Source organism: Suricata suricatta, chromosome 1 (genome assembly GCF_006229205.1).
Source record: "Suricata suricatta isolate VVHF042 chromosome 1, meerkat_22Aug2017_6uvM2_HiC, whole genome shotgun sequence".
NCBI classification, from domain to species: Eukaryota; Metazoa; Chordata; class Mammalia; order Carnivora; family Herpestidae; genus Suricata; species Suricata suricatta.
Window position 1 is genome coordinate 57,987,333 of NC_043700.1, and position 25,251 is coordinate 58,012,583.

The window sequence follows — 25,251 nt, forward strand, 5'->3', positions numbered from 1 at the left end:
AAATATTATGGAAAAAAAGAAAACTACAAAAAAAAGAGATAGAGAAGAAAAGAAAAAATATCTATATTTAAATCACTAATTTTATTAAGTGCAGTTGTGATAGCTAAAAGCATAAAGCTTTCATTTGAATCATAAATAGGCAAGGTTCTGAAGCAGTGTGCTCCAGAATTCTATCATGAAATACCATTTTAGCTTCCTAGTATGTGGAAAGTAAATGAAACATGAGGAAATGAACTATCTTCCATGTCCATAATGGTGTTTACCTTACATATGATAACTTGAAGTAAAGTCAATAACCTGGGGCGATTTATGGCAGGAGGGATCTCAAACGGCAGGTGCTCACCATTGAGAAGTTCTAAATGAGACTGAATGGTTCCCAACATTTATTTTGTGAGAAATGTTGTAAGATTTGTTTAAGCACCTAGGGGAAAAGGAACAGAGATGTTCTTGGGATAAGATTTGTGGATGAGGTATGCTCTGTCGCCATGAGTAGTAGGAAAAGTAAATTTCCTATTTGTAGTCCTTGCAGTAATCGTAATATATTTATTTCAAATGTCAGAAGAATTACAGTCTGTACAGGTAATGATGATACATTTTTGGGGGAAATATTTCACCATAATATAATGGTTAAGAAAGCGGAAACTCAAGATACTCTGCCTAAATTTGGATTCTGGTTCTGAAACTTACAAGCTCTGTGACCTTGGGCATTTTATTTATTTAATCTCCATGTTGCAGTTTTATCATTCATAGAAAGGAAATTATAGTAACACTCAAACCTTCTAGGTTTGTTATGATTATTCAGTGATTTAAAATATTTAGTTACTTCAGATACTCTTGGATCAGAGTATGCATTACATTAAGTAATAAATAACATGGTGTGCAAATAGGTTTTCTAGATAATCTTTCTAAGGAAATGTCTCTTAACTATGTACCTGTATATGCAGCTAGGTCAAACATATTCTGACCTTTCTGTAACATTATTGTAATCTGGGTAGTTTATTTCAAAAATGAACACTTATTATGAAGCACCCTCAATGTGTATCAGTTTCTTAGGATGTTAAAAAATGGCATACCTGTAATAGTTTATATTTGTTCTATCATTCTCAAATTCTGTGATCAAATATTTCTTAAATAATTGTATATGAGAACTTGCTAGTTTCTTTAGTAGCTTTTCATTTCAGTAGAGTAAATTAGATACATACACAATATAGCAGGTGACTAACATATGTGGAAGGTGTATACTTCCATCTTAAACAGAGGAAAAATAGTGACAATTTTAATGACACTTTCTCAGTGCTTGGGAGAATAAAAGACAATGGATTCTTACAAAAACCCTGTGAAATTAAAAAAAATGATCACCTTTCCCATCTAATAGTTGTGAGCATGACAAATCAGAAACTTTAAGGTAACTTCCCAAGTTAAGGAGCCTGTGACGGTTGACAAAACTAAGAACTACATTCCGACTGATGTGATTCCACGGCCAGATCCTTTTTGTCTATTTCATAGATAAAAGGATGGCAGAAATAAATCAATTTAAACTTCACTGTGGCATCCTTTGGTTTTATGTCTGATCTGTTGATCTTTACTGATTGGATAGTACTGAAGTCTCACTACAATTAATAAATTTATTATGTGAAACCACAATGTAATTAATGTTGCTCATTTTTCAATAACAGAACAAGAACTGAAATTAAATTCTTCTGATGTGCTATTATGGTAAAGTATCTTATTTCCTATAGTCTTTGAGAAAATGTTAAAACCAATGAGTTTGGTATTAATTTTAGCATTTTATTATGTTTGTTAAAGAATAGATAAAATAAGGGAAAAGAATCACTTAAATATGTTAGTGAAGCCACATAAAATAAAATTTCTTTTTTATTATTTAATGCTTTATTTATTTATTTATTTTTATAATAGTTTATTGTCAAATTGGTTCCCATATAACACCAGTGCTTCTCCCCACAAGTGCCCCCCCTCCATGACCATCACCCCTTTCCCCCTCTCCCCCTCCCCCTTCAGCCCTTGGTTCATTTTCAGTATTCAATATTCTCTCATGATTTGCGTCATGTTAAGTGAAATAAGTCAGGCAGAGAAGGACAGATACCATATGTTTGCACTCATACATAGGTCTAACAGGAGAAGCCTAACAGAGGACCATAGGGAATTGAAGGGGGAAAGAGAGTTGGGGAGAGAAAATAAAATTTCTAATGAAAATTTAAATACTTTCTAATATCCAAGTAGGCCCGATATCCTATTCTGTCCTTCCCTTCTGCATTATCATTGTCACCTAAGTGGTTTCTTTATTCTAACAATGGATGTTTATTATTAAGCATCTAAAATATGTAGCCTGTCATGATGTGTTTGACGGAAGTATATACATCAGAATGAGATATAGTTTGTGTTCTGGGAATGTAGTGAAAAAATATATCCGTTTTATGCTGAGGTAGTATGGACTAAGCATAATGCCAAAGAAGGTGACATTTATAGGGAGTCTTTAGAAAATGGAGAGTGTCTTCCCAAGTAGAGATGGTAAGAGAATGCAGTTTGGGGACCCAACACAGCACAAAATGAGAGTCCATGCTGTGCTGGAATGTGTATATACAATGGATTCCTCCTTTTTGGACTATGACACATCTACAACCATGCCAATTGATTTATATTTGTAAAGCATAAATTTCATCATATTTCTTTTTTCCAGTAGGAGGAAAATGACCTCTAAGTAAATAAGTAATAACATCTACAGTTTTAGAACTGCAACCAAGATAATATTAGGGCAGAAGGTTTAGAAGATTCTTCCTCATATTAAACCAAAAGTTGGCTTGTTGTAACTCCTGAAAGGTCTTAGTTCTGGTCCCTATATTGATGTGATGATAGTTACATCACAATCATCATGATTGTCATCCTTCTCATCCTCCTCCTCCTCATCTACTTATTAAAGAATTTTACCCTCCACCAGCCATTGTAATTGGAATTTTACATAAATTATACCATTTAATTGTCATCGCAATCTTCCAAGTTAGGTAACACAGTTTTCAGCTATGAGGAAATTGACACACAGTGATTAAATAGTTGTTGAGTCAAATCACTAGTAAGTTAAGAAGCACGTATTTCAATTTAGGATTGCTTGAGTTTAAAACCATCATACATATTGGAAATGGCCATGGAAAGAACATTGAAACTGAATATAGAAGCCTTGGTCTAAATTTAACTTTTGCCTTTTAACAGCCAATATAAACTTTCTGGGTACTTGCCACAGTTCTGTCCACTTTGATAAACAGTTTAATAATAAATGAAACTGTCTTTTTAGCTTTTTTCTTTCACCCTTACTTTTCTTTCTCTTTTGAAGTCTTTTTTTCTTCCAAGGTAAACATCCAAATTCCTATAATCACTCTTCAGAGAACACATTTCTTGGATTCTACAATGAGACCAGGAAAGAAGGATATGGCTATTACTTCATTTCAACCTGACATTTGCTCCTTGCATTAGATGGCTTTGAAGTTTTTATTGAAAGCATTGTTAATCATGACACATGGTTGGCTTATATAAGCTTGCAGTCAAGTAAACTAATCACCCTGGACCCCCCTGGATAAAAGGGGGTGGAGGGGAGCAAGAAAGGATTCTTTAATTTATAAAGCCCTCATAGCCAAACCAAACTTCCAAGAGCTGTTTGTCATGGGGTGCCTGGTTGGCTCAGTCAGTTTAGTATCCAACTTCAATTCATGTCATGATCTCATGGTTTGTGGGTTCAAGCCCCACATTGGGCTACGCTGACAGCTCAGAGACTGAAGCCTGTTTCAGATTCTGTGTCTCCCTCTCTCTGCCCCTCCCCTGCTCATGCTCTGTCCCATCTCTCTCAAATAAATGGATAAATATTAAAAAATATATCTATTTGTCATAATAGACTCCTATTTATGATTGTCCTCATCATTGATACAGTTATATCTCACACTTTCACAAATTAACATTTTAGTATGGGACTTCAAAAGTTATAATTTCTTGTTGATTACTACTAATAAATGTTTAATTTATATTTTTCTTTATTCTAACATTCACCAAAGACACCAAGATGCCGAGAGAAGTATCAGGAGGGTAGGCACTCGAAGGAACCCCTGTCCTCCTTTAATCTAGGTCACCGTAAGATTTCCTGCTTCTGATGAAAGGGAATTTAGGACAATTTCAAGACCAAAAGCCATACTAGTAATTATTATGACAGTTTTGGCTGCACAGTACACATAGGTAAGGGTAATTATAAAAACAGCTGTCAAGACAATACTTCTAGGCTATGTAAGTTCTATGCAGATTTTAGTTGACATCAGTGTACTAACCTCAAGGCTGTGCAGTGAGATAGAGTACCAATTGTGGTCTTATTTTCAGAGAGAGAAAAAATATAAAGGAGAGAGACATTGAAAAAGGAAAATACGGAAATACTACAGAAGAAAACAAAAATTGATAGGGGAAGACAAATGTACAGTAGTTTTTTTATGGTAGGGCCAATGTTATCTGTCTCTTCCACTGGAGTCCTAGAGAGATTGTCATTTCCAACATGTTCAAATAATTCTTGCTGATATCTTTTAACAACTTTTGTTTAACTGAAGATTTAGAAACCTCAGATTGAGTTCCTATCCAAGTGTATTAGCAGCACATGAGACTCAAACCCAATGATCGTACTATAATAATCTTCATAAGTCCCAAGTTTCACAAACAGATTTGTTCTCCATACTTGAAGTGACCTTGGAAACCATCTGATTCCCATGATTAATAGTCACTCAAGTTACAGACATTTCGTATCATTAGAAAAGTCAGCCTAACTCACATGATGTGTCCCTATTTAATATTTAATGATTTTAACTGAAAAGAAAAATAATGGAGCAATTTAGGTTTAAAGGCCCTGCAGTGAAAGAAATTAACTTCTGGGACCCCAGTGTTATAATAACTGATACTCAGAAAAATAAGAACAAAGAAACCAAGAATTTGTATGAATATTTATTCCTATTTTAGGCTATTACTAACTTTCTAAAATGAATCTTAATATACATTTTGTTAATGGCTTTTCATGTCATTCATGCAAACTCATTTATACTTTGCTGAATGTATAACCCAGTTTGACTAGGTGGTTTCAAGTAGAAAAATTTACTAGCAAAGGTCCTAAGCTGGGCCTGCCCTGTATACAAGCATACGCTGAATCTGAAATTTAGGGCTTTGTCTTACTCTATAAACAAAATGGTGATATTCTACCTCCCAAAGTTTAACGGGCTCTGCACACAGAGACAACGTTGTGTGCATGGCTATGTGGTAGACTGGGGTATTGGGAAACAAAGTGCCAGTGTGGTTCTTCAAAGCACCATTAGGAACACCACTAGTTGAACAGGTTGGAATTAGTAACCATCATAGCAAGGGAGAATACACACCACGGCAAACTTTGGGGCATCTCAGTAGGAGGGTGTTATAGAGATACTGATCAGGTTTTGGCTGTGACTGGGTTATCTTATAAAGGGGCTCAGGAGGGGTGCACCTCAGTCATCATCTCACAGTTGATAAGTTCCAGCCCCACATTAGGATTCCACGCTGACAGTGCAGAGTCTGTTTGAGATTTTCTCTCTCTTCCTATCTCTCTCTGCTCCTTTCTTGCTCTCTCTCCTGGTCTGTAGGATGGAGCCCTGTTCTGGCTTTGTGCTTATACCTCGGAGCCTACTTGGGATTCCTATGCCCCTCTCTCAGCCCCTTCTGCTTTCTCTCTCTCAAAAATAAATAAATAAAATTAAAAAAAAGGGTTTAGGAACTGGAGATTCACTTTGGATTGAATGTTGTCAGAAAGTGGAGATATCTCTATAGTTGTCTATTTCAACAGATCTTACCAGTTGAGATCTCAACAAATCTTACCTTATGGAAGGATAAAGCTGTGATAAGTAAGGAAGTAACAGTCATTCTTTTAACAAGAGAGGAAGATGTTGTGCATTTTGCAATTTGTACAGTATCTTTGAAGCAGATGTTTTATGCAATTGTTAATATCCAACAAACCAGCATGACTTAGCTTCAAAACAGAGGAGAATGCAATAATATTTAGTATTTAGACCAAGACCAAGTCAAATATTTTCTGGATATTGGGACTGTCTTTTCTTCTTCCCTGTTTTTTTCCTTTTTTCTTTCCCTCCCTGCCATCCTCCCTTCCTCATTCTCTCCCTCCCCTTCTTCCTCCCTCCCTTCCATCCCCCATCCCTCCCTCCGTCCCTTCCTTCCTCCCTTCCTTCCTTCCTTCCTTCCTTCCTTCCTTCCTTCCTTCCTTCCTCCCTCCCTTCCTTCCTTCCTTCCTTCCTTCCTTCCTTCCTTCCTTCTTTCCATCCCTCCCACTCCTTTCCTTTTTCTCTTTTTCTGGAGGGGAAAAAAAGCCCTGCTAGCCTGGCACATTTTTGGAATTAGTGTTGCTACTGTTAAGGCTCATTACAGGGTAATATAGGCCCCTTCTCCCCCAGCCTCACCAAGAAGTGAGAACAAGAAAATCTTATGTAGTCTTTGTCATAACTAAACTCTGCTGTTGAAGTCCCCAAAGAAGCAGTAAGTCAATATGTAAACAATGAACTCTGTTCCACTATAACTTTATTTACAAAACAGTCAGTGGTCCCTCTTTTCTGGCCTGTGGACTATAGTTTTCAAAACCCTGATGAAGAGACAACAGCCCAACATCTGGTCATAGGGGGCAACTTCCTCTGTGAAAAGAGATGATACAGAACAAAACAGATCTCACAAGGGCTTTACATACAACATATGAATATCTGATGGTAATTAATGGACTATCTTGTGTAGATTTTCAGCACAAAATCTGCAATGACTCCATAGTTGTTTCTACAATGTTGATTCTTGTTTAGGGTAATTCAGATGCTAACTGATCATACCCAGGGTTTATACAAAAGTTAAGTCATCTGTGATTCAGATTATTATTACCAAAGTATTTTAAAGTAAATTATTTAGATTATTTACCTGTCAAACTTTTGCTTTTTGGGATAGAAATTCCCTCTGGTACCTTAAGTGTTAAATACCAAATGTGAAGATAAGAAAGACACACAGGGAGTTCATGGGAGGAGCAAGAACGATATTACATTTGTCATTAGGAAGGTTGGAAAAGAATGTCATTCAGGATGACACAGGAGCGGGTCAATTGCTTTGTTTTTGTTTGTTTTCTTTTCCTATCTTTTAATATGACTCGGTTGTTCTGTTTCTATGATCCTATTGCTTTATCTACTCAGTATATATCTTTTTGCCTTCAAAACTTTCTATTAGTCATAGGTTTTGCTTATGCATCCTTTTGGCTTTCTCATACTTTGGTTCTGTCATTGCCTCTCTCTTTCCAAGGTATTCCCACTGGTGTTCCTGCTTCTGAATGTTTACTTTTCCATACAGTTCCCATTCACATTCTCCAGAGAGAGATTTAATTGGCAGAACATGAAATGGTGGTGAAAGAACTTTTCTGCTCTCGTGGGTTTTTTTTAAACAAAAATTTTTCAGGGGAGGGGGCTTTAAATGGGACAACATTGTCTTTTTCTAAATGTTAACTATACATTAACATCTTATGTATTAATATACCAAACTGAAATTACATGGATGAGTAAATGAATGAATGAATGAAGAAAGACTTGAAGCTCAGAAAGTATTAACTTTCCCTGTCAGAGGAGCGATGACAAGTTTTAATGTAGAATTACTTGGGAGTCCAAAAGCTTTATTTATTTGAGAGCTCATTAAATGTCAGAAAATGCGCTTAGTATATTTTCCCATTCCCTTATTTGATATCTACAAAGCCCAGTAAAGGTGATAGTATCCAGAGGTTTTCACTTGAAGAAATTGAAGCTAAAAGTATATAGCTTTTTCAGTGTCCTTCACAGGTTAATTGTAGAACTAGACATTTTATCCGTGTCTGTATTATCCCTAAACTTTCTGCTCTATGATGTTGCCTGATAATCCAGAGTAATTGCAAGAACAGGCGTTTATGGGGTGAGCTTCAAAGACTTGCCTCAGAATATGGGGTATCATCATCAACGCACGGTAAAAAGTTGGCATAGAATACAGCAATCACAGTGACTCCTTTCGATTTTCCATGTGGGTGCCTCTACCTATCCTCACTGAGAGGAAATAATCACAACTGGTTTTTCAGTGTCAGGTAGGTGGAGGTAAATGATATGCTTCTATTCCCCAAACCTGAGACAAAATTGCATGGCAGGTGATAGATTTTTGCCATTTCACTTACGCTTCTGTAGCTCACACTTAACCCAATCCCCTCAAGCTGCCCATGGATTTCCAAGGACTCAGTTTAGACTTCTTTCCAGGGCTCTGCTCTCCTAAAATGACTTATGCAATTCTCTTGCCCTTTAGTTTTCCCTTTGGTGCAAGGATAAGAGGAAAGGTCATTCTCATTACCGAGAATCTAGTACTACTAACATTACTGTAATTGCTTCTTAGGAATGACTGATTGTCTGCACTCAGGGGACATCTGTAATGTAAACACAGAGTTTATCAATCCAAATAACAAATCACTGGGAATATTAGAAACTTGTTTGCAGGTGGCATTCCCAGAGCCACTTGACCTCCTTAAACTCTCATTTCTGTAGCTCCTAGTACAACAGAACACTAGTCACAAGGCGAGTCCTGGTGGGAAACTACTCTTTCCCTCTTTAGAATGTGGAGTGTCTTAGAGGAAGAAATTGACTATTAGGGACAAATATGTTTATATCTGATCTAATTTAATACCTACATGGAGTACGTTTTAGGTATCATATCACCAAGTTCATGAACAACTATGCTAGTGTGTGAAGTAGCTCAGCCCTGCTTGAAACACATTGCTGTTGCCAACACCATAAAATCCTATTTGTTTTTGCTTAAAAGTGTCTGATATTGAACTTGCTTTACCCTGGACTGTAATTAACAACATTCTGAACTGCTTACAAGATTCAATTGACTGGCAATATTAATCACACAACACAGAGAAATTGGCTATTGCATTTGATTTTTTTTCTTATGTGTTCTTGGCATCTAATCACTGATTAAAACTAAGGAAATGGCTCTTTTCACCATGCTCCATGGACATTTATTTTCTTGGTTTGTTTAGTCTATAAAGATAGTCCCCCTCCCACATGCTGGAGCTTGCTTCTAAATTTCTATAGGTGTGGAATAAAACCAAGGAACAGTATTTCTTGTCAAGAGGAACAGTTTATTCCAGATAATTAAATCCAAGAATGTTCAAAGAAAACACAGCAAGGAGCATAAATTAGGTTCTATCAAGGGATATAGGTCGTTCCTCATGAATGGATACTGACAAAACAATTTTGTGGGAAGCTTTGAAAAGTCATTAATAGTTTTTAAACTTTTGAAAACTAGCACATTTTGCAGAAAAAAGTGACAAGATTTAGTTTTGTGTTTCAAGATGTACTTAAGACATTCACAGTAGATTTGACAGTATTTTTGAACTTGCAAAGATTTATGCACATATACCCTTGTAAAAGCTAGGGCAGGTCTATCTTTCTGTTTTTCTTTCTTTCTTTCCTTTTTTCTTTTTCTCTTTCTTCTTTTTTTATTTGCATTTGGCCAAATGGCATTTGGAGAAGCAAAAAAATTATATATCAAAATAGAAGACATTTAGAAAATCAAGAGGTATCTGTCCAGTGATTATAGCACCTCTCTGTTATTCACAAACATTGTATAGAACTGTTCTCTGTAATAGCACCAGAGTCAGACTCTAAGCTCCAAGAAGATAATGATACTTTATTTTATTCACTGATTTTACCTTCTTGCTTAGAACTGGAGCATGATAAATAAATCAGGGGGTGAAAATAATTTTGGTTGGAATTCCTAAATTATTTTGCATAGATTACTACTTGCATTTGGAAATTAACTAACAAAATTAAAATTCAGGAAACTGAAGCATAATAAAAATGATTAAGAGAATGGACTCCAGAAGCAGGGGGTTTGGGTTTGAGTCTTGTGTCTGATAGTCCCTGGTCGGGAGACCAGTAGCATAGTCTTCCCTCATCTGTAAACTGAGGTAAAGAATTACACCTGTATCACAGGGAGATTACAGTGTTGGAAGAGTGACTGCTATATAGAGCAATTACTTTATTAGAGGTTGTAGTTAATGTTATTGTTCCTCTATGATTCTGGACTCAGCATAGGTATTAAGGACTCAGGCAAATATACTGATGTCTCAGTGTTTATAGAAACCATGTGGCAATCTGAAAACATTTGGACTAGCTTTGAAGCAAATCAAGGGAAAAAATATATCATGCAGTAGCAAGTCTGGTTATGAGTGTGCCCATCTGCCTAGCCGTCCTGTCTGTCACTATACCACCCACCCATCATCATTATTTTCTAATATACCTGGTCGTCCCCTCGTCCCCCGCCCCACATAATTATGATCAAGTGATTCTGGTACACATAGATACATGCTTACAGTAGGATCCCATATTCCGAACTACATATAGTTTGCAAGACTTCCCTGTACTGTCTTGTGTCTGCCTACATGTCTTTTACTTTGCTGGTGCTTCTGCATGAAACATCTCTGCTTGCCATTTTTCAAGCTACAACTATGAATTGCGAGGTTATGTTCTCTGACCCTGAATATATGAAGATGAAGCAGATTTAACACTTTGTATGTAGCTACATTGTGTTCCTAGCATGACTGTGTCTTTATAGACTGAAAATAACATGAGAAGCATCTATGTCTATGTATTTTCACTTTCTAGTGAACACTAGATATTATGTTAAATATTACCACTGAGCCATATTAAAAAATGATTTTTGTGTACATTTAAAAGGAAAATGGAAGCAGAATTATATATTCTATATCTCAGATGTGTGAAACATTTTTTTAACTTAAAACACATGTATTATAGATATTTCTTGCTTTTCATCTGATTACTCTAAATGAATCTTGTTCCCTTCAAAATATACTGGTAATTTGAGCTACAAAGTGCAATTAGGTGAGGATATCTTGTGCATTTCTTTATGAGTTTCGTTTCTGGACTCTTCTCTTGAGAAATAGCTTTTAATTTTTTTTAAAGATAACTGTAGTGATAAATAGTAGGCAATGTAGAATTATTTGCAGTCCCAAGAACTTGTGAAACGTGTATGTCTGTGTACGTATTTACTTACATACTTCTTGAGAATGATTCTTTCAAAATTGATTTTTGTCAAATCATAAAATAAATTGCAGAGGAACATCATATTTTATTATTTAAAGTGCATATTTTATTTAGTGCCTTGCTTAATATAAAATGAAGTGGGTGAATTTCAACCATACAACTTTTTGGTTTTTTCTTTTGATTTCAATGGAGGTATTTTAATACACTTCTGAATATCAACTTGATTCCGTGCACACGTCTCCATGTAAGGGTCAAGTATTCTCCAGTGTGTGGACTTGATATAACTATGGGGCATAGATCTTTCCTGGTTTGGTTCTAAAAGGGTGTCAAATAGCAATGTAAGTTATTAAAAATGATAAATTTAAAATGTTTATAATTTTGGCTGCTAGTATCTGAAGTCACTCTTTTCTGACTTCCTAATTATGTATTTTGGATATTATTTTGCCTTCTGAAAAAAAGCCTCAAAATGAAGCACAAATGTACTTAATTAGTGGATCCCTCAGAAAAGCAGTTTGCACTGTTTTAAAATCTTGTTTATTCTGTAGACTGCTTATTGTAGAAGAGTCTATTAGCATGCATGCAGATTGTAATTTTTGTACTGGTTACTATCATGTGTCGTTTAAGGGTTATTCAACATTTTCCATTGTGTGTACTTTATTATAATTAGAGCTATAAAGCATACAACTCTTCATAAGATTACCTATGTCATAAAATTTTACTGTGATTTATCTTAGTGCATGTTTTAATGCACAAACACATTTTCCCATGGTTAAATTTGTTGATAGTTCTTGCATTTTGACACGTGTAGTCTCGGGAAGAGAGAACTAACGGATGTGTGTCCTAAATCATACAAAAATTAGAAGCAAAATATTGTTATTGATTTTATCTCTCTTACCATAAGGAAAAATATTATTTTAATGTAATTTTTTACAACTACCTAATTAACTAAAAAAATTTTACATTTTTGGTAATGTGGCATTTGACTAGTTGGATTCATACTATTTCATCAAAAACCCTGCAAACACAGATGCATAAACTTTGCAAGGCTTGTGTCTAATTACAACCCCCTATATCATACAATCAGTGTTGCTCAAGGTATGGTCCGCAGTTGAACGCTGGTCTGCACCCTGTGTGGAATAGGTACAGAAAGTGGGAGTAAGGATTGAAAGAAATGCCAAACCAATTTGGGGAAAAAATATTATATTGATTAACTATAACAGTAATAAATTTAGGTTTGTATTCTATATGTCTGTTTGTATTTCATTTTTCAAATAATTCATTCGTCTTTTTTTCCTTTTTGTACTTAAACATTTTTTAATATAATTTATTGTCAAATTGACTAACATACAGTGTGTAAAATGTGCTCTTGGTTTTTGTGGTAGATTCATGTGGTTCATCGCTTACATACACCACCCAGTGGTCATCTCCACAAGTGCCCTCCTCAGTGACCATCACCCATTTCCCCCTCTCACCCGTACCCCCCATCCGCTTCAGTTTGTTCTCTGTATTTAAGAGTCTCTTGTGGTTTGCCTTCTTCCCTCTCTGTTTGTTACTATTTTTCCCTTCCCTTTGTTCTGCAGTAGATTTAGGAAAATGAAACCGGCTCTTTACTATGGTTGGTTTTTGAAACACTGCTATATATATATATTGTAGGCATATGCAGTGAGGGTTGCTGAATCCTGAAATTCAAGAAATGAGTGTGATTTGAAATTCTTTTTCTTAAAAGTCTTGACAATAGAATAACAACATGTCAGATGAGGAAAAGACTTTCCTGCACCCCAGCCTGGTATTGAACCTCTAAGATGGCCCGATGATACCCCTACGTGGTATTCATGGTTTTGTGCTTGAATTCGGGCTGAACATAATGACTCACTGCCAAGAAATAAAATAGCACAACAATGACAAGGTGCCATTCTGAAATTAGCTTTAAAAAGACTACATTCTATATTAGACATCCCTGACTCTCTGACCGACTCCTCACTCTAAGGAAAGCCACATCAAGGAAAGCCACATCTGCCCTGCACAGATGCCCGTGTGAAAGGAACAGGAATTGAGCCAGTGAGGAACTAAAACTTTCAGTGCAAAAGTTAGGAGGGAAAGAAAACTTGACAAAAAACTATATGGAAGATAAGATGATCTTCTCTTGGTCAAGGGTGCAGGACACAATGCAGCCCTGGCTGGGACCTGATTGCAGCATTGTGACAGACTTCCAAGCAGAGGCACTCAGCTCAGCATGCCCAGAGTCCTGACCTTTGGAAACCGGCAGAACAAACACCACTAAATTGTGGCATAATTTAGTATGCAGCCATAGACAACTCATGTGCCCCTCTTAAAAAAGAGAGGAGGAGGTATTTCATCTACTACGGAGCACAGAGAAGCAAATGCATTCCTGAGAACTGTTTATCTGTATATCTTCTGTATAATCTTTTGCTACTGATCGTAACTCTCTAGTATACTGGGTTATTTTTTAAAAACTACCCTGTTGATGTTTTTGATGGTATTATTGTTCATGTGTATTTTCAGACACCTGAAATCTAAAACTTAAAATTGGGACAAACTCCAAGATACATACATGACTACATTTGTTTAATGGAGCAAAGGATTGTTTTTAAAGAAAGTTTCCTATCGCTGTAATGCTAAAAACAAAAGAGAAGATAATAGTCACAAAGTACAATTTAGAAGGCAAGAATAAATTGTACTTTAGGTCAAGGATTTTGCAAACCTGTGAACTATGAATATAAACACTGTTACTATAGATAATATGCATTAGAATCTCCATGTATACATGATGAAATCAAATGATAAAAATCATAAAAAGAAATAAAAAATTGCCTTCAAAACAAAAATGAAAATAAAGTGTAAACAAAACAGCTTCCAGTTTGTGTTTAAAAATAGGTATGTTAAAAAAGATATTCACAGGTACTAACCATGGTGAAAGATCCAGCTGAAGTAATTGGAGTTAGTTTGTAAATGTATTCTCCCTACTCCTTAATCTGAAGAGCTTATATTTGCTGTTAGAGAGACAAAAATCAGAGAAATACATTTGACTCAATAATTTAATAACTAACACAGTTTTGTTTCTTAAGATAGCACATTCTAAAAATAATAAATATTTTGCTTTCATTTATGATAATTAACATTTCTTCATTTTACACAGCATTTAGCTTATATTTTGAATTGTATTGCATTTTCACTGATTTATGTCAGACTGATAATATAAACTTAACATTTTCACATCATATAAATTTATTTTTTTACATTTGATATGGTGAACCATTCTTATATTTGAACTATACTCAATATTTAGCTATATAGTTTTTAATTACAAATTATGAAAACTCAGAAAATAAGGTTATAAATACTAAAAGGATGTGAAATAATTAAGCAAATATTAATATTTTACCACTTATATTATTTGCTACTTACTATTTACTATTAATATCTTACTATTTAGTCCAATAAGTAAACAATAAGTATAGCTTTGATTTACTAACGTGAGAGGTGTCCTAGAACTAGAAGAACTCTTATAACACCTACAGGCATTTTATCTTAATGTATCCTTTGTTTTTCACTTCAAATTGAGGATCATGAGGTCATGCAGAGTACACATTTGCAACGTGTTCCTAAAACACTGTTTTGGCATCTTAAAGATTTTGAGAATCACCATTCTTACTTGGTTCAAATTTATACATATTGATTTCTTGTGCTGATAATATGTAATGCACATCTGTAGATTATATCCAAAGTTGGATGATAGATTTATGGTCAGAAGAGGGAAGTTAAATATTGGGAAAATTTATAAGCTTTATGATTTGAAGATTCATTCAAAGATCCAGAATGTTGGGGCGCCTGGGTGGCTCAGTCGGTTAAGCATCCGGCTTCAGCTCAGGTCATGATCTCACAGTTCGTGGGTTTGAGCCCCGCATCAGGCTCTGTGCTGACAGCTAGCTCAGAGCCTTAAACCTGTTTTGGATTCTGTGTCTCCCTCTCTCTGAACCTCCCCTATTCGCGCTATCTCTCTCTGTCTCAAAAACAAAAAAATCAAAGATCCAGAATGTTAAACACCTTAAACACTTTCCTATCCTTCAATAAATTTTGTTTCACAATATGGAAATTGAGTGGTATTCTATTATTGTTTTCTTATTTTTAAATAAATGTTCTTTCAGGGAGGGTGGGCAGCACAATATAGGATAGTAGTACAGGGGTCTTGCTCAGTATAAGACCAGCTTGGCAGGATTTCAGAGTTTTTGGCTTTATGGTCTCAGTCAGAACTACTCCACTCTGCCTGGGCAAGCACCTGAGCAGACATGGAAGGTGTATAAAAGGCTGGGGGTGACTGTGTTCCAATAACACTTTAGTTATAAAACATTTGGGGCTGGCCCATGGGACTGAGTGCCTGACAGGTGGAATGGTGAAATGTTTAAGCACTCACGTTTTTTGCCTCACTTCTGGGATTCAAATCACACCTCTATTTCTAACCTACCATATAATCTTTACCAGATACTTAGTCTCTCCCTGCTTCATCTTCCTCATCTATGAAATAAGAGTGATAGTAGAGACGTTTACCTCTTACAGATGCTGAGAGTACAGTGCTTGTAAGGGTTCCTGGTACTGGGTAAGAGAAAAGGGCTTTAAGCCACTGCCTTTCACAATTTCTGTATGTGTGCATTAGTTCCTTATAGTTATAATAAAGATTCTCAATATTTAAAAGTCCTTATTTTATTTATTAAGACAAAATATATTCTGTGTCTTTTCCTGGTATTAGTAAATTACAAGTTTTTTTTAATCAAAGTAAAAGTGGCCATATATATTCTGAAGGCATTTAACTTCAATTTGCAGAGATTTTCAGAGACAGTTGAGGAATTCTCTCAATGGCATTGCCCTTTTGAGCAATTCATTTTGTTTATGTGTTTAATCTGTGGAGAGTCAGGGAGCGAAAGTGCTTTCTAAAAAATAAAGGGCTCACCAAAGTGTTATAAATGAATTCTTTCAGGGTCCTAGGACATCACCTGGAAAAATGAGTGGTACCTTGGTAATAAATGTGACATTTGGGGGCCTGAAGCAGATAGTTTGTCTCAAAGAGATAATTCGTTTATATCTAAACAAAGCTTACTTACTCTATCTTGTGATCAAGTCATGTGTTAAGCTTTTCTACACGAGGAAATTTCCCCTTTCATGGAATTTACTGGCTTATCTATTATACAAGCCATTCTTCCCATAAAATGGTGAGATGTGTAAATGAGTTTGTCGTAATGTATAACATATTTAAAAACCCAGATTTCCAATGCTATTTTTTAGCTTATAAAAGTAGCAGAGCCTCCTGGTTTAGCTTAGTTATTGAAGCACAGTAAACAATAACTGTTATTATTAGTAGAGAAATTCTGAAGTTTTGTATGAGGGGTTTAGGGAAAAAAATCATGAAACACAGAAATCCTAGGAAATTTACCTAACTCCTCAAGTTAGGTTCACACAATTGTCATCATAGTGTCTTACTTCTGTGTAGGTATAGAAAGACTAACCAAGTTTTTGTCAATAAGAGGAACAATCATTTATTATACTTACCTTTCCTTTGATTCTGGAGGTTTGAATCAAAAAATAAAATTGTTGGGTGCCTGGGTAGCTCACTCAGTTAAGCATCTGACTTCAGCTCAGGTCATGATCTTGTGGTTCATGAGTTCAGACCCCACCAGGCTCAGTGCCGAAAGCTGGGAGCCTGGAGGTGCTTCATATTGTGTGTCTCTCTCTGCCCCACCCCTGCTCGTGGTCTGTCTATCTCTCAAAAGGAATAAATATTAAAAAAATTTTTTTAAATGTTGTTGAAAGTTTAAAAATTAGGGATCTTTTTGCATTTTATATTTCCCCCTAAATGTAAACATTTTTCCAATTTGCTTGCTCCTTGGGAATAAATAGAATCTTTCAGTGTAGGACTTTTGGCCCAATCTTTCCTCCCTTGAAGAGGACAAGGGGACAGACACACTCTCCCTAATTCCTGTAATCCCTGATGTGCGTGTGTCATCTGAACCTGAACGTCTCCAATTGGGGGCATTTCTTATAGTTGTTTTTGAAATCCCAGGTTGGCTTATTTGGGATCTAAATTGAAGCTTGAGAGCAGCCAGTTTTCACACAAAGCTCTTTGAGACAAAAGAAATTGTGCCTGAATGAACACTTATGTGGAAATACTTTTCTCTCTCATTCTGGCAAAATTCCTAAGACTTAATGAGGTGAAACCATTTTAAGGGGAAAAAAAAGCCTAGTGATGTGAGAACACAAAGAAAAATATCTAAAAGTAGGCTAACTACTTTGCTTTTCTGTACTATGTCAGACCCCTACAATGGCCAGACGTTGACATTGCCCTTGACTTAACTTATACTTACCTTTGCTTTGAACTAGGTTTATGTTTCACATTATGATTATAAATTTTTAGATAGCTATGGCCTCAAATTAACCCAACATGACCATGTTAATCTTTTTTTCTGCATTATGTAAATGTCGTATTAGTAAAGCAATCTTAGAAAATGGTGTACTTCAAATAAGATACAGTCTGTTACTTTTTAATCAAGTTTTTATTTTAACTTCAGTATAAGTAACATACAGTGTTATATTAGTTTCAGGTGTATAATACAGTGATTCAACAATTCTAAACATTACTCAGTGCTCATCATGGTAAATGCACTTTTAATCCCCTTCACCTATTTCACCCATCCCCCCATCCACTTCCCTTCTGGTAACTATCAGTTTGTTCTGTATAGTTAAGAGTCTTTTTCTTGGTTTGTCTCTTTCTTGTATTTTTTTCTCATTTGTTTTATTTCCTCAGTTCCAGATATGCATGAAATCATACGGCCTTTGCTTTTCTCTGAGTTATTTTGCTTCACATTATACTCCATATGTGTTGTTGCAAATGGCAATATTTCATTCTTTTTTATGACTCCCTAATATATATATATATATATATATATATATATACATACATATATATATATATACACACATCTTCTTTATTCATCTATCAGTGCACACTTGGGCTGCTTCCATAATTGGGCAATTGTAAATAATACTGCAATAGATTAGGGGTATATATATCTTTTTAAATAAGTGGGGTTTTTTTTTTTTGTATTTTTTGGATAAATACCCAGTAGTTCAATTACTGGATTGTAAGGTAGTTCTATTTTCTAATGTTTCCACAATGGCTGTACCAATTTGCATTCCTACCAGTGGTACATGTGGGGTTCCCTTTTCTTTACCTCATTGTCAACATTTGTTTTTAATAGTGCTGATTTTAACCTCTCTGACAGGTGTGATGACTGTATTATTCTGAAGGAAGTTAATTAAATATAGCTGATGTTATATTTTTACCATGGAGATATATATATATAACACTTAATTTCTGCTAATCTGTACAGATGTTGAGGATTTCAAACACTGTGTGTTGCATCAAACATGTTGCTCTCAAATTGTTGAGCATCAGTGCTAATGATGTCACTCCCACATCTATTCCTCTCTCTACTTTTCTTTGATATTTATATGAGTGGCGTCACTACTGCAATGAAAACATACCCACATCTTCTTGGGGGATGTCACTGATAGCTGTACCACTTTAGACAAGTCTGTGGTGATAGCAGAAAACTTGCCTTCTTGCATTAACTACAACTATAAATGATGTTTTTTAAATTTTTATGTTTATTTATTATTGATACATATAGAAACAGAGCATGAGTGGGGGAGGGGCAGAGAGAGGGAGACACAGAATGTGAAGCAGACTCCAGGCTCTGAACTGTCAGTACACAGCCTGGCACGGGGCTCGAACCCACAAACCGTGAGATCATGATTTGAGCTGAAGTCAGAGGCTTAACCGACTGAGACACCCAGGCATCCCTAAATGATAAGCTTTAAAAGAGTTCATTGCATCTTACATTTGATATTTGGGGGGTATGCAGTTTGGACATCACTTTCAAAAATGTTGTAAGAAGTTCATGGTCCTAAGAAACCAGAAAAATCAAAGGACTTTGTTAGCCATAAGGAGAGGCTGGCCAACGGTGATGTTGCCTAAAGACACTACCAGGGATGCACCTGGTATTTCTGATTAGCAAGCATGCTCCTGTGTAACTCTTTAGCCCTGTGGATTATTATATACCCACTGACCAATTTTCATTCAGCATCTATTAGGTTTTAAATTTCTGATTAGCAAGTATGCTTTAGCACCTCCTTTATGTCACATAGTATACAGATATTTACATTTTTTACAACTAATCTGTACAGTACCTTTGCCAGCTAGGTAGGTATTTTTTCCCCAACTTTAGTCACAGGGATCTGAATTTTACATCATTTTCTAAAATGATACAGCTATTAGTGCTTCTGTCAGACTTAAATTTAAGTTTTCCTGTCTCCAAATCTACCGCTTATTCTCATTGTCTAGTTTTTGTTTTGTGTTTTGTTTTGTTATGATTCAAGACGTTCCAAACTCCTCCCCATGTGTGGAAAGACTAATAGTCATCATCCCCACACCCTGAGATGTAATTTAAAAAACAAAAGTTATTAAATGAGTGCATAAGATTTTCAGCCAAAGTTTTAAGACTTGAGTGGAGGAATTTAGTTTGAAAGTGTAATTTTCCAAGAATTCTATTATTCTGTAGTTTTTCTTACAAAGATTTTTTTTTTATTTTAAATTTTGTGAGTCAGAGAGACAAGACAAGAGCGTGAGAAGGGGAGGGGCAGAGAGAGAGAGGGAGACACAGAATCCAAAGCAGGCTCTGAACTGTCAGCACAGAGCCCAAAACAGGGCTCAAACTCACGAATCGCAAGTTCATGACCTGAGCTGAAGTCGGATGCTTAACCAACTGAGCCACGCAGGTGCCCTTATAAAGATATTTTAAAAAGAGACTAAATAATCAATTTTTTTTAGTTACCCAGTGGTGTCCTCTTCCCTTCACCTGATCCTAGATAACTAATTGCATAACCTATGAGTGTAGAGTGCCATAATTTGCCACTGTCTTTTCATTTTTTTAACATTTATTCATTTTTGAGAGAGAGATAGAGTGCTAGTGGGGGAGGGTCAGAGAGAGAGGGAGGCACAGAATCCGAAGCAGGCTCCATGCTCTGACGGGTCAGCATGGAGCCTGACGAGGGGCTTGAACTCACAAACTGTGAGATCTTGACCTAAACCGCAGTCGGATTCCCATCGACTGAGCCACCCAGGCACCCCAGTTTGCCACTCTCTTAATTAATATAACCCTACCTCAGTCTGAATATAACATTACACGAATGATTTCTGAAGTTTTGCTTTCTTTCTTCTTTGCCTTTCATTTGAAATTGGTAAGGTGAGAAGGTGATGATGACTGAGTGATTAGTCACAGTAAGGAAAAACTTGCAACAATTTAATATTTTTTATGTTATAATTTGAAGTAAACTATATGGCCAATGTGGGGCTCAAACTCACAACCCCGAGATCAAGAGTCACATGCTCTGAGTAAAAGAGGGAAGTGTTTTATTTTTGTAATTAAAATGTGCTACAATTTCCTCTTTGTACATTGGGGGTTTTAGCAAAAAGGTTAGAATGAAGATGCAAAGAATCTGTACTTGACCCTTTTGGATTCCCTGGTTTCTGTAGATTTCCAATGCATTGTCTTCAGTGGGTTTAAGAGTGTGGAGTTAGGAAATGTTCAATCAAGGGAATTCACCATGACTTTCTACTCTTTCTTACAACAATGATAATAGCTTATTAATTTGAAAACTTAAGTCTGTTTTATCTCCCATAAATGGTGATAGGGCTTATTAATTTGCACAGTTAAATCTGTTTTATCTACCATAAAATGTGATATGTATGAGGGACATCTACACGGCCCTACGGGTGGTAAAACAGTAAATATAGTAGAGTTTAGTCAATGTGCTTTGCTTCTTAAAAAACCTTTTTGGTATACATTGCCCTGTATTACTGTTGTATACTCATAGTCATATTTGCTAAATGTACAGTAAGTATATTGTAATGATTCTTTTCCATATTAAAGATTTAAACTTTAGGTAAGATTTAATTAGGTGTGCATTTTTTCCAAGCTTCCAATTGCATTTTGATGAACTCCTTAGATATTTAATTATCATGTGACTGATTTGCATAAAGTTTATTTATACTCTATGGGCTAGTGAGACTCACTTGGGATTATCTCTGCTGTATCAATGGTTTCACTTCCTGTTGTACTAGTGGAAAATGAAGCTGTGTAACTGGAAACTGGTAAGATACTTTTATAGCTTGTTAGCTTAGGGTAATTATCTGCATGTTCTATTGCACATTGAATTGCAATTGCAAGTATTACATTATAATCTTTAGGTGAAGTGGCAACCAAGAATAATTAAATTATATTAAACATTGACTTGTACTGAAAATTAACACATTTATTGAAAAACATTTCTATCACAGGAAAACAGTGTGTTCCCTTTTGATAACTATTGTTTCTCTCTTGTTCCTTTTTTTATTTTTGTTTGTTTATTTATTTATTTATTTTTATAATTTGCTGCTTGCCATTGCAGGAAGTAGAGGTTTGTATTCAGCTTCTGTACTTCATATTTTATTCTTGACTTTATATGACTATAATTCAATTACTCATACACTCAATTCACATTATTTTCCTCCTTAGGATGATTATTTCCACACTTGGAGTCCAGGAAAGGCCTTCGATCAGGGTAAGAATCTAATTTTTTAAGAAAAAAATCATTGCATATTTGTAATCATTGTACTTTAAATATGATATTTATTATTGGTTAGATTCTTAAAATAAATAAGAGAACTTAGATAATGGAACAATTCATACAAAAGGTAAATCTGTTGCAGAATGGTAATCAGTAAAGTAAGTATCATGATTATGTCAGGATGTGTTTTATTTAGATACATGTCTGCTTTAGGCTTCTGAACTTTATCATGCCCATTTTTATTAGTTGACACTAGTCATTTCATTCAGTTTTCAAATATATTCAAGCACATTCACTAGAAATAGATTTATTTGTGCAAGATTTCAAAACAGATGACTTTGCAGTCTCTTTCAGTCAATAAAAACTTCTATTTAAAACAGAGCAGACTAATAATTAGATTCAGCTGGGGTCTTAGTAAGACTCAAAAGGAGAAGTTATGTATAAAACTAAGGTTCTCCTACCTCCATTCACAGTTCATACTTCTAGTTATGTACTTGAAAAGGAAAAGCAGGAAATATATATAGGAAAGGAACATGTGCAGGAGAATAGAAACACCAAGCTCAATGCAGTCATAAACTGTATAAGTAATTAGATTTGTTTGGTAAATTCTACAATATTAGAACCAGAGACTCTTCCTTTTAAAATATGGAACAAAAGAAAATTTGCTTTACATTTATTAAAGTGAACTTACAAATATATTACTTCCTGAAGGAGTACCATTTAAAAATAGAAATCATTTTTTTAAATTTTTATTTATTTTTGAGAGAGAGAGAGAGAGAGAGAGAGAGAGAGAGAGAAAGAAACATAAAGATAGAGCATGAGTTGGGGAGGAGCAGAGGGAGAGAGAGGAGAGGGAGACACAGAATCCGAGGCAGTCTCCAGGCTCTGAGCTGTCAGCACAGAGGTTGACACGGGCTCAAACTCGTGGACTGGCCCACAAGATCATGACCTGAGACAAAGTCGGAAGCTTAACCAACTGGGCCACCCAGGAGCCCCAAAATAGAAAAAAATTAGGAATGAGTTGTAATATGTTATTAAGGGAATCTTGGGGTATTTGGCTATGTCATTTAATATGTGTAAGGAATGATTTCTGTGTGGGACTCAACCTAGGTGGACCCAGCTGGGGACTGTCATTGACATTGATGGTAACCTGTAGTCTGAAACAGTCATTTGTATCCAATTTCCCCTTTAATATTAGTTTGTTTCTCCTATATACTTCATGTAATTTTGCTATCATTATCCAGAGTGTTTATTTATAGAATCTACATTTTATCATTCAACAATTTTTTTTTAATTTGGTTAATAGTATAAGTCAAGCCAAATGAACTCAAAGACAGGCAATAAAAAAAATAATGACATGCAGACTGAGTTATATCTGAATGCTTTCTTGGGAAATGAATTTTTATGATGGAATTATAAGCCTTGAAAAAATCAGAATCATCTATGAAATGGTTGTTAACACTTAAATTTGCCATACTTTGTGCACCCAATTACAATAAAGGTGGTTTGGGTTCTGCGTGTGTGTGTTTGATAATTCGTTGAACTACAATTTATCTCTTGTTTAAAAAAAAAAAGAAGAAAAGATTGCTATAGGCAGCTGCCAAGCCCTGGTAAGACTGATTCAGTTTAATTTTAAAAAGAGGTTTTTAGCCTACCAATTTGTCAAAAATATCATATATATTGGGCAAAGAGAAACTCATGATAATAGCTAATATTTATAGAGTATCCTGTATCCAGTCACTATTCTAAGTATTCAATACATTAGTTCATTTAATCTTTGCAATAACCTTGTCAAGTAAATGAGGAAGGTGAGGCACTTACTAAGCTCCTATTCAAGGTGATATTCCTGCAAAGTGACAGAATTGGGATTTGGATTCATGTGATTTGACCCCGAACCCCATTCCCTAACTACTCTGTGACACTGTCACTCTCATGATAGCATTAAAATGAAATAATGACTTACTAGTGGCATTTTGAGTTTACATTTTAAAAATCAATATTTACTTGAATGAACATTAGAAATAGAGCTGGTAGCTATGTTTCTATATTTTGAATCAATATTTTGTATATTATCAGACCCTGGGCTTTGAATGATTGAATGTGCATAGTTGATGTTTTGTATCAAAATCAAAAAGTTAGATTGAGATGCAAGTACTTGTTTTCTATTTGTTTTGGCTTTGAGTCATATAACTAAGCTATCTGTAGGCCATACTGAGGAGTGAGGAAAATCATCCTGTTCTCATCTAACTCTGAGTAAGATAGATAGTTTGCATCATTTGGATAGAAGAGCTTGAGGTATGCTGATTTCTAATGCTTCTTGTTGTTTTATGATGAAAGGATCTTCTGTTAACTACTATTTTCAAAATATGATTGAATTTTTGAACACAAAATAATTTATGACTTTTAAGGAGTATTTTTTAGTATTATATTTCTCATGGTTTATGGACATCCATACTACATCAATATAAGTTGATTTTCTGCAGTTTCTTTTTTGGCAGTGTTTGCCTATGTCTTGAAAAGAATGAAGAAAAAGTTATATTAGCAATATATGTTATATGCTGATATTTATACCATTTTTACAATTTTGGTGATGGAAAATCTGCTTTATAATAAAGTGAAGCATGCTGATGCCAAAAGTAAATTTCTTTGTATTTCTCCACATGGAATTTTCTGTACCATTACTTATTTTTAAGGTTATTTACTTATGAGAGAGAGAGAGTGAGAGAGACAAGGAGAGAGAGAGAGAGAGAGAACAAGTAGGAGAGGGGCAGAGACAGACAGACAGACAGACACACACACACAGAATCCTAAGCAGGCTCCAGGCTCTGAACCATCAGTGTAGAGCGTAATATAGGACTCCATGAACCATGAAGTCATGACCTGAGCCAAAGTCAGATGCTTAACTGGCTGAGCCATCCAGGCTCCATTGTGCCATCACTTCTGTTCATTAGTGTGGCTAATCATGAGTTGACAAAACAGAAGTTGAAAATATTTTAATTAGGATATGCATCTTTTTTAATATGACATGAAAATTTAATTTTTATGATGACAAACTTAAATGAGAAATTCATGATGAACCTAGGGTGGCAGCATGATGAAGATTTTAAACAATTTAATAACTGGAATAGGTAAGCTGGAGCTGTAAAACATCATTTTTCCCTTTTCATGCAATTAATATAAAAATGGTTTTGGTCATGGATTAATTTGGGTTTATAATAGATAAGTCACTGAAACTTTTAGCAGGAATTTCTTTCACTTGTTTAGAGAATCTAATTGTACTGAAGTGCTATATGTACAATGATCACCTTTTATTCAAAAATTATTTACTCCAGGATATTATATCCAGGCACTTGGAGATAAAATAGTTGAAAGCAAAATGTTCTTGGTGCATATTTCCCTAATTTTATTATCCAATCCAGCTTGGTGTCCTTCCGCTTGGTATCCATGATGG

The 25,251-nt window shown here is 35.2% G+C and overlaps 1 protein-coding gene across 3 annotated transcripts in view; it reads left to right on the top strand.

The window, feature by feature from the left end:
* The window catches only part of SPOCK3 (SPARC (osteonectin), cwcv and kazal like domains proteoglycan 3), a 451,052-nt gene that overhangs the window by 129,351 nt on the left and 296,450 nt on the right, over positions 1–25,251 (top strand). For 2 of the 3 annotated variants that reach the window (XM_029939086.1, XM_029939103.1), the window contains exons 3-4: positions 21,642–21,650; positions 21,749–21,794. In XM_029939086.1, the coding sequence (XP_029794946.1) occupies positions 21,642–21,650; positions 21,749–21,794 (55 nt within the window). The remainder of the gene's footprint in view (positions 1–21,641; positions 21,651–21,748; positions 21,795–25,251) is intronic. The other variant, XM_029939096.1, reaches the window with a different exon arrangement.